This window comes from Tetrao urogallus (assembly GCF_951394365.1).
Source record: "Tetrao urogallus genome assembly, chromosome: 2".
NCBI classification, from domain to species: Eukaryota; Metazoa; Chordata; class Aves; order Galliformes; family Phasianidae; genus Tetrao; species Tetrao urogallus.
In genome coordinates, this window is record NC_136814.1 from 67071832 (window position 1) to 67093306 (window position 21475).

At 40.1% G+C, this 21475-nt stretch overlaps 1 protein-coding gene across 1 annotated transcript; it reads left to right on the plus strand.

Annotated features, from left to right (window-relative positions):
- Positions 1 to 509: 509 nt before the first annotated feature.
- Positions 510 to 20292, plus strand: RTN4IP1 (reticulon 4 interacting protein 1; the record flags this gene model as incomplete). The annotated part of the gene is made up of 8 exons (XM_079532849.1): positions 510 to 650; positions 1032 to 1100; positions 1343 to 1467; positions 6122 to 6170; positions 7813 to 7949; positions 10005 to 10188; positions 11522 to 11614; positions 20176 to 20292. The coding sequence occupies exons 1-8, from the start codon at positions 525 to 527 to the stop codon at positions 20290 to 20292; spliced, it is 900 nt and encodes a 299-aa protein (XP_079388975.1). The 5' UTR covers positions 510 to 524.
- Between the last annotated feature and the right edge of the window lie 1183 nt (positions 20293 to 21475).

Here is a 21475-nt window from a genome sequence, read left to right on the forward strand (position 1 = left end):
GGCCCCAACCGCGCTTCTGAGAGGCGGGGGTGTGAGATGGCGGGCTGTGATTAGGTGTGCCATATCCCATAATCACACACACACACTTGTTCCTTTGGATTCCTACTGGTGTGATGCTGGAAATGGAGCAGGTGCAGCAGAACTCTCAGGATGTCTGACAGTGTTGCTGCTTAATTAACTTTTTGTAATAAAGAGCCGTTTTATGTGTTTTAAGTAAATCACAACAGCAATCTGTTAAATTGTTCCATGGTGATTTATATTCTTACATCTACTGCATGCTCTTTGTTGGGGGTGGGTGAGAAAACCGTAGTTAAGATTTCCTTATTACTTGTAAAATCTCTAAGTACTGTAGGCTTTGTGCATATTTAAACTGTAACAGAAATGCAGAACGTGCTGAAAATGGGGCATTATATTCAGCCAATTCTTTCTAAATGGAATTGTTCAGTTAATGGATTAAATCCCACCAAGGTACGTAATGGCTAATTTCATATTTTCTAGGTGGTTATGGTGCAACTGCATTAAATATGAAGCGGGATCCCCTGAAAATCAAGAGCTTGGACACTGAATTCCCACTAACGCTTGGTCGAGATGTCTCAGGTGTTATCATGGAATGCGGACTAAGTGTGTCTTATTTCAAACCTGGAGATGAGGTGATACCACTAATATGATTTTTTTTTTCCCCTAAAAACACATAGTTGAACTATGTTAAACTGTGTTAACTATGTTAAACCATAGTTAAACATAGTTAAACCATGAGCTATTCAGCTGCCTTTCCTAGTAAGAAAATTCTTATGTTGTTGCACTCTGAATCTGGACTGTCTTGCAGTACCTTCTTAGAACACTGTCTTCACTACATTTTTTCTCTGACAAACACCTTTCCCTAACTTGCGTCTGAACTTTGAAACCCTAATTTCTCTTTTGATTTTTAATTTTTGGCAAATTGAAATAGGATTCCTTTACTGAATGTCACTTTTCCACATGGGTGTGATTTTGTGCAGAGAAATTGGTAGTTGTTTTCTGTTTGTTTTTAGGTATGGGGAGCAATTCCTCCGTGGAAACAAGGCACTCTGTCAGAGTTTGTGGTAGCTAGTGCAAATGAGGTAAACCTGCAAAAATGTGGTTAACAGATGACAAACAAATTTGTAAATACTGATGTTTTCCTTTTTTTTCCTTTGATGCCTGAATAGCTGTCTGTTTCTTGATATTTGACTTCATGTACACTCCTACTAGACATAACGGAAAATGTGCAGTAGACAATTTGCAATTCAGTAAAGCTGATTTAAATATTTCAGTATCACGTAGGATCCGCTGTGTGATTTAGATAAGACTGATTTTGTTTCAGGTATCTTTTAAGCCAAAATGTCTCAGTCACGTAGAAGCTGCCTCCTTACCGTATGTAGGTCTTACAGCGTGGTCTGCAATTAACAAAGTTGGAGGACTGAACCAAAGTAATTGCAGCGGGAAAAGGTAAGTAACTTAGTTACTTATCTAGTGCTGGTGCTAAAATGTAGTGTTCCTTTTTTATGCTGATCAGCAGCTTGTAAGACATGTCTAGCAGTGCTGAAGGCTGTTATGCCATGGCATTCACAAAGATCAGCTGGCCTGAAGTAGCCAGGTTCAGTCTGTGCAGCTGCTAAGGAAGAGGCTATTTCAGAGTGAGATTCAGCCTAACTGATGTTTTAAGGCTGCTTGCTGGCACTGCCTCTCTTCCTTTAAATAGCGACTATATAGAAACAGTCTAATGTACATGTATTCTGTGTGACTGTATAGATAATTTAAGGCTGGTATCTTTGGGAATTTATTGGGACTGCCTTTCTGCTTGCAAGGCAGCTGCCCAAATATAATATTCTCTCTCTTAAAAACCTCATCAGCTCACAAAAGGTCTTCTCAGCCACAGAGGTGTGTTTCACTGAGATTCACTCCTGTATGCAGGAACAATTTGGGACAGGCTGGTTTCCCAGCTTTTTGGAAAAAAAAGTGTCTGGGTCTCATTTGACCAGTAGGACAGAACTCATTTAATAAGGCCAGGAAGGTAGAAGAGGAGGGGAAAACAGGCAAGACTAGCAGCCAAAAAGAAAAAAATTGGCTTTGTCAGCTTGTTAGTCTGACAATGGCAAGTGAAGCTCAGGAGAGGATAAATACTTTGAAAGGCTGGAGCAGATTTTTTGCCTCGTAATGGAGATGTGTAAATAGGTAGCAAAATAATCACTAAAACTACCATGCTGTCTCAAAAGTTTGTCATAAAAGAATAATTGGACAATAGGAATCTGGGTACCTGACCTCTTCCTGCCTGGGGTGTGAACTGTTGTAATGCAACACATAGCAAAGGGTACCAGATTTACTGTAATTCTTCACCCGCCTCTTTAGAAAGTAATTGAGAGATCATGTTTTCATACGTCATGGTAAATTTCATCACAAAAATACAAATTAGCTGTTTGCTGTAAATGTAATGTTCTGGGAAAACAAATTGCAAAATCTGAAATAATTTCAGAGACATCTTTGAAATTAACTTCCAGCTAGTGATAACATACTGAATGTATCATCTTCTTTTTTTCTTTCTTAAGTATTTAGATTATTGTTTGTTATCTTATCTTTCATATGTAAATAGAATTAACCTAGAAATCTGTTGACAGGCTAACCTTATTTAAAGTATCTTGCCAACCTTCAGGTAAGTGTTCAGATTGTTAAAAGTGAAATGCAAACTGCAGTTACATCACGTCTTCACATATAACATTTACTTTAAGGTTCCTAACAAGTATGTAATTGTTCTGTCACTGAAAAAATAAAAATTCAAAGCAGTAATCTTGTGAGGCAACAATTTACCCCATGTTTCTTAATTTCTTATAATAATTGAACGTGTTAGCAAGAAGCTGCCTGCATGAGTAATTTTACATTGGCCTTTTTGTCTCCTGTAGGTGTGTGTAAATAGCTATGTAGGATGGTGTGTGAAAGTGTGTCTTATTTTGAAAGAGTACCTGTATTCCTTGAGGAAAACTCCTTCATTGGTACTTTATTGCAGGATTAAGATATCTTGAAAACAACAAGTGTTTCTACTGGTGTGTTCTGTTTTCTTTGCCTCTCTAAGGGGGAAGGGTGGACTAACCACAAGTACTTGCTGTCAGTCCCACAGTGTGTACCCTGTACTCTGATCTGACAGGACAATCTGCTGCACTTTCCCCAACTTTATTTTTACGAGTTACCTGAAGTGTGCACGTGTTGTTTGTGGTGTCTACTGTTTCACTGCAGCTCTGGTTGTTTTGCCACAGCTTTTATCCTAAATCATTGTAATTTACATCAGTGTTCTTGTACAGGGTAAAAGTGAATGTGCTCATTGTCCAGAATGTCGAGAATGACTCTGTGGTTTTCAAGTTCTCTCTGGATAATAAGCCAAGAACTCCTTGTGGGTGAGGATCCTGCTTCAGTAGAAAGGGAATATGGTTGTTCAACAAAAGCTGTTAACCCTTCCTTGCTGTATTCTCAAAAAGCGTGTTAAAATATGGCCATTTGAGAAGACCTTGAAAGCTTTTATGTTGATAAGGAATAAGGGCCTTCATATAAATGCAGAGTAAACATTTTGTGTGTTAGAGTTTACTGGGAAGAGTTACACTAGGATTATGGTACAGGGGATTGTTGAAATTACACTTCTGGTTTACATGTTTGCAATGAAAATTGAAATGATACAATGACCCAGGATTTTTTTTCAGAGAGTGTGTTATTTCATCATTTTGTCTGATGAGAATTTCAAAGTGAGGATAGGTTGCAATAATTCTTGATAGGGTACACTCTTCTTGATGCGAGAATAAATGTTTAGGGGCATTTTGTTGGCATAATCAAATGAAATTTGATTTTATTTTTTAACAGCTCTTACACTGTCAAACGCTTTCCCACACCCTTGAGTTACACCAAGCAGTGTGCCCTGTCTCCAGCACTGTACAAAACACTGAGCTGCTGAGCTGTGGCACACATACCTCCTGATTATACAAGGGCTTCTGTGTTGAAAGCATGCATGCAGGTGTGTGACAGCCACGGCAGCATGCACACAGCCCAGGGCAAGTGCTGTGCAGTGTGTGTGTGAGGGCGGTGACCTGCTTTGTGGTGTGACTTACTTTGTGGTGTCACTTGGCCTGGAGGGTGGCACATTACTCAGTTAAGCTGAGATGCCTTTAGAGCATAGGCATAGTTTGTAAAGCAAAGAGGTGTTCAAGGCCAGGTTGGATGGGGCCCTGGGCAGCCTGGTTTAGTATTAAATGGGGAGATTGGTGGCCCTGCCTGTAGCAGGGGGGTTGGGGATTCACGATCCTTGAGGTCCCTTCCAACCCTGGCCATTGTGTGATTTTGTGAAAGAGCTTTCTTAAGGTCAGTGTGTACAAAGTTCTAATAATGAAAAGTTTTGGTAGGAAATAGCCCAGGTAACATAACAAACAAAATAAATCTGGACCTTACTTCCACTTTGGGAATAGTGAGCATGTTTATTGAAGCCTTAGCCAAGCAGCTTCCCACAGCGGATCATGTTGTATCAGTCCTCAAGCAAAATGTACATTTTGAAGTTAGAGCTTTCTTCAAATTCTGCAGTGGAGGAAATGCCCTTCAGGCAAGGAGTAAAATTGGAGAGACAGTTTGACAGGGTGTTTTCTGTATTTGTTTTTTTTTTTGGGGGGGGGGGAGGGGTCTTGAAAGCAGTTACTGGCAGCTCTTGTAACGATAAAGACGAGCTTAACCCAGTGTCTTGAGCAGGGTATCCCTGAGACATTTCAAGGATAATCAGATCTGAATATAAAAGTTGCTTCAGACATCTGTTGTTAGAAGCATGTTTCTGAGCATAAGTACATTTTGGCAGGTTTCAAAGCAGCAGGCATTGTGGTTTCAAATTCTTCATCTGAACTCTGCAAGTTTAGATGAGTGAAATAAGGAATAGAATCTGATGAGTTTCAAAGGAGTATCCATTTTAGAATGGATCCTGTGACCAAAGCCAGGTCTCTTAGGTTACTCCAAAGAATTTTTGTCAACTGATACTCTAGATTGTCTAGAGCAATTTTGCATTGTAATAGCCATTTCCCTCAGCATCCAGCATGGTAAGATATAGAACAGGAACATCACCAGCTTTTGAAAATACTGAAATTTTTCTGGCAAGCAGAAGTTCTGAGAAACATGATTCTCCACATGCCAAGGCTTCATCTTGGATGTACCTTTTGTTCTGGAATTAGTAAATGAGTCCAAAGTTGAAACTACATTTGTAGCTTTGCTTGCAAGGCTTTCTTACTGATTCCCTATCTGAAGTTCAGCTAATTAATAAAAATACTTAGGTGTAATTTTTGAACAGTGATTAGGCTGCTGTAGCTTTAAGGTTTTCACACCTTTGAGATTGCATTCATTTTATGAAATTTAGAACTGTGTGTTCAGTTAAAATGAACTCTCTCATAATAATTTGGTGATATGCATCTTTGTTTTCTTACTTGTTCACTAATTTCAAGAAGTGGGCATTTTACAGGGTGTTGCTAAGATGCACTGAACCAGTACAGTTCTGCTGCCATTTTTTCAGATAGTTTAATAGTACTTGTGTAGTGAGGCTGCAACACTGTCATTTGTCTTTTAGATAAATGTTCAGTGATACTGGAAAATTATGTTCCATATGTTCTGAAATCCTTGGTCTCTCTAAGTAATGTGACACTGAACTACTTCTGCTAGATAGCAGCAATTTGTGTAAAATGTTAGCAAAATCTAATTTTTGCTTTAGGGAAAGTGACAACAGAGTCTGGGAGACAGAAAGATTCTTACTGACTTTGTTCCAAACTAAGCAATTAAATTTGGGAAAGTGTGGACAGAGACAGGATTATCTTTTTCTCATGATAAATGTTGACAGCTCCACTGCCTGGAATTAGTGAAAAGCACATAGGAGGAAGTCAGTATGGCTGCAATAGATAATGCTCTTGGCACGGGAAGCAGGATGAGAGCTGTGTTAAATCACATTATTAGGTATCTGAAGAGTTAACCATAAAGTAATACTGAATGACAAATAAGTGTTTTGCTTATAGTGATTTGATGTCGGAGATGTATAAGAATAAATAGTTGCTATACTGTTTGTTTGAAGAACTATTCAATAAATGTTCATTTTCTCTTACAGAGTGTTAATATTAGGAGCTTCTGGAGGAGTTGGCACATTTGCTGTACAGGTAATATAACACAGCATGTCCAGGATGCATCTTCAGACTGTTCAGTACAAAGAATGGAAGGGAGTTGAAGGACTGAAATAGGAAGCCACCCATTGAGCTGTCAGAGCTCCAGAAGTTTTGGGACTGGCTCCGTTCTGTTTGTTACATTGTATTAGTAGGAAGAAGGGGGCTTTAAAATGATGGGACAGGGAGTGTAGTTACTAAAAGAACACATTTCACAATTTAAGTGCAGGAATCATAAAATCATAGAATGGTTTGGGTTGGAAGGGACCTTTAAGATCATCTAGTTCTACCCCCTGGTATAGGCAGGGACACCTCCCTGTAGACCAGGTTACTCAAAGCCCCATCCTGCCTGGCCTTGAGTGCTTCCAAGGAGGGGGCATTCAAAACCTCTAAATTTGAAGAAATCTCTTAATTTGCAAAACTTGAAATTTGTCACTTGTCTTCGTTCTCTTTCAGTCATCTCTGCTCTATAAATATGAAAAGAACTTGGCATATGAGTAGAAAAATGATGGAGTATGTAGATGATTGCAGTTGGGATTGTCTGTAAAATGGTAGCAATTATAGCTGTTGTGGGTGGACAGTGATACTGGAGGCATGAGGCTTTCATGAGCAATCTAGGGAAAGCATAGTGACTTACATTAACATTCCATCATTGTCTTTGCCTTGTTGCCTTCTTGCATTCCTTCTTTCCAGTTGCCCTAACCTTAGGAGAGTTGACAGTCTTTTGGTAGCCAGTCTTCTACTGAATATCTTTAACTGTGGAAGATCCTCCTTGTATGCTCTCATTTAATTCAGGGTTTTTTATTCAAATTGGTGTCACCTTGTGTAGAAATATCTTTTTCTTGATAATATAAAAAATATGTCTTGAGAGATTGCATCATTATGTTCTGTGTTACAGCACCATAAACATAATGGTTTTAAGAAGCTCTCAGGAGAGTTTTAGTGGTGCAGTATTTGCCTGATCCATGATAAAACAGGTGGATAAGTTAGATCAGTGGGAAAGGCTATCCAACCATTGACTAGTTGTGATTTTTACCTAATTTATCCTGTGATTAGTTATTAATTAATCCGGAGTCAAATAAAAAAAAAAAAATTAGTGTGGATCTTTTGAATGAGATTTACAGAAGAGATGAATAACTAGCAAAAAAGCTTTCTTTGCTTTAAGTTCTGAAGCAGAAGAGCTAACCTGACATGCTCCTTGAGATAAATCAGAGATTACTTTTTCTCATTAGTAGTACTTTATTTACAATGAGATAGAGGTATGGAATACTTAATGAGCAGGTAGGCAGATAAAATTAAATCCCTGCAGTGGTTGATCTGCAGGCAGTTTAACAGATTGTTAGATTTAATGCATATTCTGAATTACCAGATTCAGAAGATGAACTGAGTATTTTATTTGAAGCCTTATTTATCCTGAGAGCTGGTATTTGCAAATTGCATGAAAAATCCCTCCTCAGCCACCCCAACTCAGTCCTCTACCATTTGCCTTAAATATCAGTAAGTTCTAACCATCGTTGGATATGTGATACGTTACCTTGTGTAATATAATAATGGTATTTTTTTTTTTTCTTTTTAAGTATTTCTCACTAAATTTTAAACCTTTGCCTCCTTTTTCTTCTTTTTTTCTTTCTGTTTCTAGCTAGTGAAGGCCTGGGGTGCTCATGTGACAGCAGTTTGTTCCCACGATGCTAGCGCACTGATGAAAAAGCTTGGAGCAGATGATGTGATTGATTACAAATCTGGAAATTTGGAGCAACAGCTTAAAACCTTACCCTCGTACGTGTTTGTGTTGCTTAATACTCAGATGAAGGAGTTGGCCATCAGTCCTTCTGCCTTTTGATTCCGGGCTGCAGTCTGTCAGGACTCCCTCTTTTCCTTTTTCTTCCCACTTCTAAAGCCTTATTTCCTAAAGCAAATTCTTCTCTGTCCTTTTTTTGAATGTAATTTGCCAAGTATTGCAAGCACAGATTTCATTGTAAGATTAAGCCAGTTAATTGGGTTTATGGAGACAAGCTCGCTTTCACGTGCTTCTAATGACCATGATTTGATCAGCTTTGTCAGCTTCCATTGTAGGATCTGGGAGTGCTTAAAAAGCCGTGAATAAATCAAAACAAGACTCAGGAATCCTCTGTGAGGTTCCTAAATAGAAAAACCGATCTTCTACAGGGAAGAATTATGTCAGGAAGCAGTTTAGTGACTTGCCTCCAGTCCTGTAGCCACTGTGCAACATAGCTGGGAGTGAATTCCTGTAACATTGGGTACAGCTGCCTGTGCTGAATAATCACATTTATGTGGTCACAGCTGATATGTTTTAAGTAGCCTGAGGGGTTTCTCTGAAACTTTTTTTTTTTGACTTTTGCAGTCTTTCCTTTTGTTTAAACTTGGTCTTCTGTGACTTTTATTTGAAGATGGTAATTACACTGCTGTTTTTAGCTAGATTGAATTAATCTGGGTGGAAAAATAGAAACCACTCAATTGATAAAATAATTTTACTATTAACTGCTCTACAGAGGTGTGTACCCTTTTACTGGGGTGTGATTGCTAATAGGTCTGAGATCAGTTGTGAGGGTGTTGGTGCTGTCTGTTTGAGCAGAATATACAAAAATTGACAGCTTGCAAGCAGTGCTGTGTATGCTAAATTCTGCTCTTGAAGATTTTAAATGCTAAACATCCGTTCTAGCAAGCAGCCATTTTTAGGAGCTGTGAACCTTTGTATGAGTACAGTTTTGTGATGTAGCTAAGCCCATCAGTTGTGCATACTGAGAGGAAGGATCCTATAGCCCTCCTCTTTTCAATTGTACTGACTCTTCAGACTCCATGATGAGCTGTTCTTTTCTGGACCGTTAATTTTCACTGTGTTAATTCCTGTTTTGACAGCTTTTAGATTAACTCAACTATAACATGAAATCACACCCTTGGAAGACAGTCAGGAAAACTCTTTCTAGAGATAAAAAAATTTTCCATTTTTTTACGTATTTTTCCTTTTATTTGTGGATTTGTTAGATGAGGTATATGCATTTATATAATCTGTTATCTATTTAGATAATCTATAGTGCATCTGTTTCTATCTGGAGATTGCTGAAAATTTGCAGCAGAGAATGAGAATGAGCTGTGTATCTAACAGAATAGGTACAGTAGCTCCCAGTTGCCACGTTCAGCCCTTACAGATTCATGTGCTGGGATAATAAGAACGAATGCTAAAAGCGTGGCTTGTTGCCAGTGATTGCATATAACCATAATGTGAAGAAATGATTTTAGACTCCTTGCTTTGAAGTTCAAGTAGGGAGATGCAGAGAGAAGATGCTGTCAGTAGAGATAAAATGTCAGTGATTTGTTTATGGAACTTTGGCCACTGGAACTGGCTTCCATGTGAATACAGCATGGACAGAAGATGTTCCTAGTCAGGGCAGGAGTCCAGACCAGACTTCAGAAATACATAGCATTCTGTTGAATGCTAGGACCAGACCTCAAGAATGTTTCAGTAATTTCAGTCAGAGGGATGAAGAGAGAATGCTCTAGAAGGCTTCAAGCAAATAGAGAATGTTATTGTGCATCTGAGAGTCTGCTTTTTGAGTTAGGGGCCATTTAATTATTGAAACAGCCTCTATCTGCTATGCAGTGAATGGACAATAACCTGTAACTTTAACTATAAATAAAGCTGGGATTTAGTTGAACTCATAGGGTTTGCTTGCTGCTGTCTTGCAGGCAGATTATTTTAATATACTGCAGTGACAGGTAGAAATGTGATCTACAACCAGTTTCATATATTATTTAATTTATGATTATCTTCCCTGTATCGTGACTTTGAGTCTGTTCTTTGCATGTCTCCAGATTTGATTTCATCCTCGATAATGTCGGTGGATCCACTGAGAAGTGGGCACTAGATCTCCTGAAGAAATGGTCAGGAGCAACATACGTTACTTTAGTGACACCTTTCTTGATCAACATGGACAAACTTGGAGTTGCTGATGGCATGTTGCAAACGGGAGTCACGATAGGCTCCAAAACCGTGAAGGTATGTGACAAAATCCCATATTCTTGAAGGTTGTGCTATGTCCTCATGGCTTCCTTTGTGGCTTAGGCACTAGTCAAGCAGTTCATCTGGACACATCTTTCTCATTTTCCTCATGCATTGTTAAGTATACTTCAGATGCATTTTGATTCTGTCTCCTTCTGTCTTGCATCAAAAAAAAACCAGCATTGTCCTCATATATATACATACATATATATGTGTGTATATATTGTAGTCTAGGGTGCTTTGTAGTCTTGATGTCTTATTGTGTGTTGCCTTTTCCATGTGGCCTCCTAGTGAGTCCTGCTGACAGCTAGCACTTTATAGTGAGCAGAGGAAATCCCTGCCTTGTTGAAGTATGGGTAGTTTTACTACTTGCCTTAGGCTGGCCAGGGTTTCTCTCAAAACATTTACTGATTCTCTTCATCCTATACCAGCACCACGGAGTAATAAAAGTGACTGAGAGCAGCTAAAGAGTCTTTCATCTCTTCCATGTTCGTGTGCCTGGATGGTGATACTGATTTTTCTACTTTAAAGCATTCTCCCAGTGAGGCTTTTTAGAATTCGTTCTTCTCTCAACATGTGTATTTGCTATCCAAGTGACTGCTTTTCAAGTTGTTTCCATGGTATTTCTGTGATGAGGCTGAGTGAGATTCTAGGTCCAGTAACAATGTTTTCAAAGGAAATTTCAAAAACAAAAGCCTGGAAAGAAGCCACATAATATGATGATGATTTCTCAGTTTGCATGTTTTCATGGTGAAGAGCGTTGTATGGCACACATTAGAAGTTGTCTGGTTTTGGCAGATGAAGACTCATGCCTCTAACAGCTTTCTCAAGGAAAGTGCTCTTGACTTGTGTTTGTGTGATCTTCCTGGAATGCTTTTTGTGTGAGCTGCCATCTGTCATCAGATGGTGACGACTTTGGCAGATGTGATTGTGGAAAATTTAATCACTGACACTGAGGTGGAAAGTTCTAAATGTCATATTGGTAGATTTATTTCACCCTTTTTGTAAATGTGTATAAACATATAGTGCCATTTCTCTCTTACATAAGAAATAATGCTATTTCCAGCTGCAGAGGCAAGGTGGTTGTTTTTCTCAAGTAGCTGACTTTTGCAACTGGACACAAAATTCACCCTGATCCTATTGTGGTAACACAGCATCTGTCTGTGCATTTAATGCACGTGCTTAGATAACTTTTCTTTTTTAGACACTAGCAAATAATGTCCATATTTTTCCATTACATTGTTTCCCTGATGCTTCTGTCCTTTCTTTCAGTTCCCATTTCAGTTTCCTCTCATTATTTAAAAATGTATATTTGTGATCTTTCTTGCAGCATCTCTTGAAAGGAGTCCATTATCGGTGGGCCTTCTTTATGCCAAGTGGACCAAGCTTGGATGAAATTGCACAACTAGTTGACTCAGGAAAGGTATGTCAGCAGTGGTTACTTAGGTTTTTGTGCTGAAAGAGATGCTGCTCTGACTCAAAAACGGCTTAATTGGCAATTAAGTAATACATTGTTACAAGTCACAGCAGAGAAGACAAGTTAACAACTGATTTGCTCCGATTTCTAACTTCTGCCTTTGGCATTGAGTTTAGGTATTTATAATGCTTGAGGCTGTCTTTCTTTCTCCCTCTTCATCCTACTCCTTTTAAAAATCTCAAATGTAATAAGTTGTGAGGAAAGAGTGCCCAGTGATTTGGTTCTTTGCTAGTGGGAATTATTTAGTGTAAGCTCTGCTGTTGAAAATGATAAACTTTTAGAGGCCTTGGTTGGTTCATTTGGTCAGGATGAACATGGCTGCATGTATGTCTGCATATGCAAATCCCCTGGCACAGATGAACAGGATTCCTACATGTCATGTGCAGAATATTCAGCTTATCACAGACCATGAGTGATCTGTGCTGGCAGACCGGTGTCTAATTATTTCAGTGCTTCGGAGTATAATTGTGGTGATTCAGCACGATGACCTGAAATCCTGTGAGTGTTCATAAGCTTTTGGGGAATCTCGCAGTACCAGATCTTTTCAGGCTTATGAACTAGTTACAAAATGCATGTGAGACTGAGAGGTCAACCAGCAGTTTGTGTATTGGATATGTGGTGCTGTAGGTCCTGGCATGTTCTCTTCTGGGGAACTTTGCATCGTTAACGTTTTCAGAGCACAGAATACAAACAGTTGCTGTTCATCTTTTTGCATGGTGCCTAAGTAGAGGAGTATGCCCTGGCAGCTCATCGTTCTGGTAAGCCAATTGCCAGACCCTCTTGCACTCAAAATTTGGGCATACTTAGAACAATCTAATGCTCGCAAGGACTGTTGAGTTTGGATTGCCTTTATTTTTTATGCATTAAGTTCTAAAAACTCATATCACAGTATCTGCTTGCTTATATTAGATTTTCCAGTGCTGCTGCTCAGAATAAGAATCTTCCTAAATTCAGCCACTCCTGTGTTGTGAATGGGGTGCTGCTGATACAGTCTGTTTCCTAAAAAGTTGTCTACTCATGAACAAAGGTTATAGAAGCAAATAAGCCATGGTGAATGGCGATCCTTGTTGGTTTTACACCACTCCACATTGCACTGTGTGCTGTGCTTTATGCCTTATTTTACAGTCTAGGTAAAAAGCCCTGGAAGATGCTTCTCATCGTGTGAGTTCATCCAATCATACAACTGACTTACAATTGACTAAGAAACAGATACGTGCTTGCCTTTGTTCTTACTGTTTGTCCTGATCCTTAGCCAGTCACAACTTGTTTTGTGTTCTGCTCCTGCTTCTGTTCTGCAAAACAGAAATGCAGAATATGCTCATGAAAGCCTTTAAAAAAATGCCTGTTTATGCAATAGGGATGGGGCTTAATCAGTATTCATCTGACTAATAATATGGACAGCTGAGTTGTAATGTCTTTTAAAATGTACGTCATACATACATGAATATCCCAATGTAGTTTTTGTTGTAAGACAATAGTGAGGATAAAGATGTTTGCCTGTTGTGGTTTTTTTTTAAATTCTGTATTGACAAGAGCAGGTCAAAATGACACACTGTAAATCTGCATTGTCGTCATCCTATCAGTATTGTGCTCTACTTTCTGAAATATTGCCAACACTGCTGTTGTCAACTGTCTTGCATGTCCCAGATGTGGTCCATATATGCAGCTGTTAGTAAGACTGAGTTTTGTTGTCAAGACATGAGAGTTTCCTTAAATGGACAGATCATCCATTCAGAAGAGTAGGTATTTGGAAAAAGGGAGAGAGAGAGAGAGATGTATTATGGTAAATTATGGTATACTACCTCCAACAATGTTTGTGTTTTAGTTGGAGTGTAATAAATGAGAATTTTAGGGACAAAAAGGGTTATTGAAGTGCAGGGAGAAGGCTAGAGGATGGCAGCAAAGTGAGCTTGTGTGGTTGAACTTAGTTTTGAGAGAACACATGTTGGAGCATTGCAGATTTTGGTTATTCTGAGACTTCAGTGAATTGGCCTTTTTTCTGTTAGAAACACCTTGGGATTGGGTGACATGAATAGGAGAGCTACTGAAAAAGGGGCATTTTTTAGGATAGCATAAGTCTTGAAGGTGGATTTAAATGAAGGAAATTTAGAAGAGGTGATGCTATAGTAAATGAAGCTTTGGAGAACATACAGATCAGATCCATGTCAAATTGGTTTTTTTGTAGTTCTTCTGCACCAACACAGTTCTTTAGTTCCGTTGTGTTCCATCATCTTCCTCTGTGAAAGCAAAAGGAGTCCCCATCTTTTAGTGGAATAACAGGCACAAAGCAGGGTATTTTATTTAAAGATGCTTGGTTTTTACACAGATGACCTTTGCAACAAGGAATAGAGATTTACAAAATGTCAGGATGAGTTCTTTTAGCAGCCTTTTTTAACAGGGAGAAGAGGGGAAGAATTTGATAAATTGGTTGGGCAAAGAAGGAGAATAATGTTCTCTCTGTAATTCATTTGTGCATCAGCTCCGTTCTGGGGATCATAAAATCATTTTCAGCTTATGAGCTGTTTTCTCTGCCTTGCAGCAGAACATCTTGCCAAGAGCCTGCTGTGAGACTGGTGAGCTGGGAAGCTGCTGTGGCTGTGATGGGCACAGAGAAAGTTGAGCATTTCCTTGTCAGATTTGAGAAATACTTGCTACTTTATAAACTGCTGGGATGTCCCTGTTGTGGGTTCAACTTAGGCAGTTAATTACAAGCCAGTGAGGGTTGGCTTAATGTAGGCTCTGCCAAATCAATAGACAAAGTGTGTGTCAGAAGCAAGGGATCTCTTCCATGGCAGAGCATTCATTTTGAATTACAAGGTTCTCAGTTAAAGACAACTGAAATCAATAAAGTCCTTGGTTCAGAACATAGATTTTCTGGCATACTGGTTGCTGAAACATCATCACTGGTCTCTGATGGCAGCTTTGTCATGGAACAGCTTTCTAGGAATTAGTTTGATGTATCTGTTGTTAGTGTTGAGGCTTTCACACTGATAATCTGTAATTTTTTTTTACATAACTTGTTAATTTACCGACCTTGTGTTGTTTTTCTACAAATTTCTGTAGTTACAATTGAGCACTTACTTTGCCTTTTATAAAGCCTGGTGGAGGAAGGCTGGCTCAAGAGACTCATTAGAGAGTAAGGGGAAGTGCTAAGAATGTTGTATGCTCTTGCTGGACCATAACAGGGTGAGGGTTAGTGTACAACCCTACAAATGAGATTTGAAAATCTCATTTTAGTTAAAGTGTCTTCTAAATACAGTGTAGGTTTATGTGTGGCTTACTACTATTCTCAGAGCAAAGTTGCTCTGAGATGGGCAAAGATTGATTACAGAGAAGTAAGGCTAAAGGAAACAGTAGAGTCTCAGAAAGAGAACTGAGTAGGGCATTCTTTGTATTGTTGCCTTTCTAGATAAATGTTACAGCACAGATACACATAAGCAAAGCAATTGCATGTCTGTAACTTGCGTAACTTCTGTGCAGCATCATGTGTATGTGTTGCTGCTGAGAGAAGCTGTGTTGGATTTAGTGGTCTGCTTTACCAGATGGAAGGATGGGATGCTCACTGTTCTTTGGCCTTCCTGCCCTTCTTCCTGTGCAGAGCTGTACAAGCTCGTTCCAATGACCATCCTTCCCTGTGTGCTAAACTGCAAAGCTTGTACGTTTTCCATTAATTTAGACTATTTTTTTTGTTGTTGCAGTGCTTTTGCTTGCCAGGTTGGTCGGCTAGAGCCCAGAACTATTAATCAAGGAGGGGATGCCAAAGACTAATCAGTCCTTCCATCTCTTCAAGAAGGAACCTCTATCTGCATTTAATTATGGCCAACAAAAATGTAGTGATTTTTATTAAAAGGCATCTGCACCTCTTCCTACAAGCGATAAGGCTTTTTATGAAAGCTCTGGGGTTGTGTCATTAAAGTGTCTGAAGAAGACTGAAGGAAATCTTGGGAAATGGAGAAATAGCATTTGAGCATGACAGCTCACGTCAACCATAATGAGGTCTGGAAAACTTTCAGCAGATATCTGGTATTTAATCAAGTGTGCTGCTGTCTGAGCCTGATATGATTGCACATTCTGTAGCGAGTTACTACTGGTCTCCTAGCATAGCCAGGAACCACATCCAGCTCAACAGTGAACTGTGGGATCAAGAAGACAGCTCTTGCCTGTTGTGAGTTGAGTTTGCTGAGACAGAAGATGATGCAGGTCAGACAAAGATATTTTCATACTATTTGTAGAATATGTAATGTGCTTTCAGAGGTTTTGTACAACTGTAGAAAAGTCTGTTCTGTCTTGTTGATATGGTTATGTTGCCCTGGATCACCAGCAAAAACAGCAGAACAGCTGCCATGAACATAACTGCTAGGGAATTCTTGAAGACAGAGCTGCATTTTGCTTTACTTAACAATTTTTTCAGCACAGTTCAATAGTAACCAAACCCAGGATCTCCTTCCTCACTTCTGCTGATTTAAACTTGGGCTAGCCTGGCACACGCTGCCCCTCTGGGCTTGTTCCAGTTTCTTATTGCTCCTTATTGTGTTCTATAGAAGCTGCTGCCAAGGCCAATTAAGGAACGTGAGATTTTTAAACCTCTTCTACACTCTGAACCATAGCATGCTTAATTGGGATTTATCTTCTAGCATTTTAATAATTGTAGTTGATACTTATGGGTTACTGTGAGCTGCTGTTACATGCTTGATATTAAAGAATGCTTCTTGGCTTGACATATTAACAAAGAGTGTCTGGTAACACAATTGTTTGTAAGAGGACCATGGGAGTAGGCATTTTTTTTTCCATGAGATGACAATGAAGTATTGAGCAGATAACTGCATGTTTAATTACAGGATGCAGGCTGTGCTATGTAATGAGTTCTGTTCAAGTCTCTCATTGACACTGAAGGGATATTCGCTGAAGGCCAAAGCAGAGCATCAAGCGCTGCATTTGTGTGTTGGCTCCTACACTGCATCTAGGCATTGTGGTCATGTCTTTACCTTCCTGCTCTGCTAAGTCTAAATGGTGCACTGGTCTTTTCCATTAAAGAAAGCATTTGAGTGTTCTGAGGACTGTTGGAACGCATCACAACTCTCTCTGCACACATGGGAGCGCCCAGTGCAGAGCATGCACATGAACTATGCCCAGACTCACAGCCAAGACATAATTCTCGTGTATGAGGAGATGGCAGCTGAGAGGGAGTCTCTGCAAAGCTGGACTGCCCTGTGATGTGTGCACAGCCACCCTTCATGAGCCTGGGGAACAGCCAATGCACTGTCATTGCCCTTGGCGTGAGAAAACTTTTGTTTTTGAGCTAAGGTTGCTCTGTGGATCTCAGGTTTGGTAGGCTCTAGCTGTCCCTCCAGCGGCAGGAAGCAGCTACAAACTTACAGGAATTGGTTCCTGACAGGCTCTGCTGTGTCTGGAGTGAGATTGGAGTGGGATGGGATGCAATGCTGCTCCCGTGCTCTGTATAGGACAGATCAGCATGCCTAATCAGCATCAACTGTGACTCTTATTTTTTTGAAACACGAAGTTCATTTCGAGAAACCTAGATTCATTTCTAGTATGTTCAACATCAGAGAGAATGGAGAGGAGGAAAACACCTCTCAGCCCCAGTCTGTTTTCAGAAAAACATTTCAGTGCAGGTGTGTGTAATCCTTTCTCTCTCAGACTTTAGTTTAATCCCTTTTCCCTGAACAAATAGGTGTCCTCTGGCAAAGAACTGATGTGTGGCTGTAAATAGGCAGTGTTTGTATTATCCAGTTAATCTCCATTTTTTTTTTTTTTTTATTTTTATCACACATTCAACAAATAGCAGACGCTTCCCTGCTTGTTTGTCTGCTCACAGGAAGAAATTTTATCTTAGTCAGTGGATTATGGTAAAGGCTGAGTGAATCACTGTGCTGTGACATGGTCAGCCCTTTTGGGGTTATACAAACAATGGGGCTGAGCAGCCAGCCAGATAAAATGTTTAATGCTCTAGATTGTCGGGATCATCAATTCAGTATTCATGTCTCTCTATAGCATTGCCTAAAGCTGGAGTTTAAATGGAACTAGAGGTTACATCAACGCAGCAGATGGGCTTTCAGTGCTTGGTGGTTGCAGTACTTACAGTGTTTTGAACTGTGGGCTAAACTTGGGGTTCCTCTGAATCCCTGTGTGATGCTTTTTCACACGTGATGCTTTGAACTTCACTTAAGGGGGAGTTCTGTCAGGGCTGTAAGCTGCAATCCATAGTACAGGACTGCAGGTAGCAGAATGGTTGAAAGGGTTCTTTTTGCTCAACTACTGCATGTGTCTGAAGCAAAATCCTGGCACCCTGTGCCTCGCAATGCTGCCTGGCTGAACTGCATTCTTCCTGTGATCTCTTTCCCTCCTCCCAGCCCCTTGCCCTGTGAGGGTCAGCTGTGTCCATGTGTTTCCATGCTCTTATTTTTCTGAACAGAAGCACATCTCTGCCGCCATTAATGGTAACTGCTTGTGAAAGTGTTGCACGTGTGCTTGGCTCACCAGGGTTACTGGATTGTTGGTTTTTTGGTGTCTTTTTTGTTTTTTTTTTTGAAGGCTTTGGCTATGAAAGCAAGGGTTGGTCTTCTTCAGAACAGTGACTGAGGAGCAGCATGTTCCTCCTGCTGATTGTCACAGCAGCTGCAGTTTACTCTGATGCTTGCTTAACCCACAGGCATCCCATGCAAGTGGTTTTGAGGCCTTGTCCCCAACTCCTGATGCTCAAGATAATGTTTTCATTCTGTATTAAACGTGGTTTTCACTTGAACTTAGTTATGACCCACAGCTATTTCCTGGTTGAGCAGCAGTGTTAAACAGCATCTTTCTGTCCCTTTTGTTGCTTTTTACTCCTCTCTTTGCTAGGAGGTCTGGCTGCAGAGATTGCTGTGATTAAACAAGGGGAAGGCATTAACCAAACTCCTGCCCTGCAGCCTGGCAGATTGAAGGCACTTAGTGAATTTATTGGCACAATTGCTTTCTTTAGGAACTGGTTGCAAGTTCTTTATCTTTGAAGGGACTCATTCCTTCCTACTTTCTGCCATGTGACATTTCTGCTAGGCATGCATCGACATAACAAAAGGGAGAACCTTAGAAACAAAATTAAGATAGCAGTATAATAGTTTGATTATTGTTGTCTTAGAATACTGTCAAAACAAAAAGTAGTAGTTACTCTAGTGCAATAATTGGACTTGAAGGTAATAAAGATAAGTGAGAAGAGCATGTTTATGTGTGCTTAGACAACTTCTGGGTTGCAATTGTGCTGTTGGGGAGGGTGCTGGATACCTAGAACCCAGCTTGTGAAGTGTGTATTATGAGAGACCTTTCCTTGGTAGTGCTGTGTTCTGAGCAGCAGTCTGTGTAGGTACTCCACCTTCTGGTAAAAGAAAGCTTCTGAAAGAAAGTGCTGCTCTGATGCTGACACACTAGTTGTCTGATTTCCCTTCCTGGCAAAGCACATGTCCTGCTAAGAGGGCCATTACCGGTTCTAGGAGCGTTAAGCAAGATAAGTGTGCCTGGTGGTATCTGCAAGGAAAAGGCCTGAAAATATTTTTCAGTGATAAAAGTAACAAGGACACTTTCTAGCACAATAAGAAGAGTGTTAGAGTGTTTGGATCTTTGATTCTTAAAGAAGTTTCTATTACTGAAAGAGCTGGCTGCAAACTCATCTATTGCTAATGTCCTCTGCTAAGATGAGTGGGATCAGTTCAGGAAAGGAAGAGCATGTACTGGGCTGATAGGGGGGGATACAAGGTAAGAGCCCTGCCTCAGGGTAGGTGCTCTGGCAGCAGTTGTGTAAACAGAGCTTACTGTTGCCTCTGGAAGGGTGACTCAGAACATGGTGAAAATAATTTTCAGAAACAGTTGGGATTTCTTCTCCCTCCACTGGCATACTGCAATACCTAAAGAAAGTGCTGGTGGGGTTTTCTGGCCTCTTAGTCGATGGTGGGCACAGTGAAGTGGTAGTTTCACCTTCATTATTAGTGACTGCTCTAAAACAATCCAGAAGGCTACTCTACAAAATTAATGCCAAAACAGCAGTGGATGCCAGCCAGGCTTCATGATCTATGCCAGCATGAAGACACAGTGGCTGAGTTTTCAAGTGTATCCACATGATTCAGCAACAGTGTACTTTCTCTTTGTACTTCATTTGTACCCAGGTCCCTTGAAGATACTAGATTCAAAAGTATCTTAAAACATTGAAACTGTTGAAAGATTCTTAGTTTAACAAGAAAACCCTACCTACCTGGGAGGTTAAAGCTTTGCACCACACTTTACTTTTCGTCCTGTGCTAGGGCTCTAGAGCTATTAAAGATATTTCAAAACTTGGGGAGAAAACAAAAACTCTTCTCCTGCATGCAGAAGAGTCCCTGAAAAGAAGCTAAAAGGTGGTGACTGCACTGAGCAACTTCTGCCCTAAGTAATATTAAAAATCCTTCTCCTTCCCTTAAACAGTGTGAAGGTGCTAAAACAATGCCATTTTATTCCTAACGCAGTGATGCTTTGTTCTGCAGGTTCAGCCAGTTATTCAAGAAGTCTTCCCTTTTTCTGAAGTTCCAAAGGCCTTTCTGAAACTAGAAGAAGGACACGCACGTGGAAAAACAGTGATTGATGTCATTAATAAAAAATAAAGCAACTCTAATTGTTGTTGTGCCTTCAGTCACATGCTTAACTGGTAGATGACACTTTTGAGCTTGGAGCTCTTGTTCTCTGAGCAGTTCCAGCTAAATACTGCAAGGGTGAGACACTGTCACCTGACTGTCCATGCAGAACCCATGGCATCCTTTTCTCCTTTCCTCAGTTTTGTTTGCCTTTAATATACATAACATGTATAACAACTCAGTCTGGTTCATTCTCAGAACTTGTAAACTTCTGTTTGCATTGCTGGCTCAAGATTGTACTTCAACTTTGATGACCAAATCTCTCATGGCATAACTGAGTAGAAGCACAGAACAAAATCACTGTAAGTAATAATTACTCCAATTGCCTGACTCTTGATAGCAATTCAGCTGACTGTAGTGTTCATGCAGGACAGCCAGACATGATTTGGCCAGTGACCAAGGCTGGCCAAGGACCATTGGTCCTTCCATGCCCCCTATCACAGCTGGTGCTGTTGTTGAAGTGTTTGAAGCTGTTGGTCTGTTTTTAACACTACCATTGTGTCAGAGACACACGTGAGTTACTTACCTGCAGCTGCACAGGTAGATGAAAGGAGAGTAGTAATCTCCTAATTGACACCCGCACAGTTCCTGGGGTGCAGCTATGGCCATGGAAAAACCATGCCACGCAGTGCATTACCGGGGATAGAAGCAGCAGCCAAGTGCTAATGCAGACCCCTGTGCAGTGAGCACCTGTTTAAACAGGAGATGCACCTCTTCCTCAGAGCTTGCAGCTGTAGCAGAGGAATTAGTGCCAGAGCAGATCACAAGATAGAAGCAGAACTGTCAAATGTCACCCTTCTAACTTAAAAATGATTTCAGTAAGTTGTTATCTAATTTAAATTTATTTGTGAAATGCTATATTACATATAGCAAGAGCACACTGGTATGACAAAGTACCACTATTTGGAGCCAGTAACAAATCTATGAAGAACTAAAAGCAGCACATTCCAGAGCAACAAAACTTCAGTACTTCTGTACAGGAGGAGGAAAATTAGTAAGGCACTTCCCTCTGGGGTGGTGACAATGCAAGCATATGTGTCCTTTGAGGCAACACAATAGTAATGAAAATGTTTCTTTTGAACAGACTTACTGTGCAAGACAAAGGCCTGGGTGCTCCTAGGAGCAGCATGTAGTAACACTGAGCTAAGCCAGA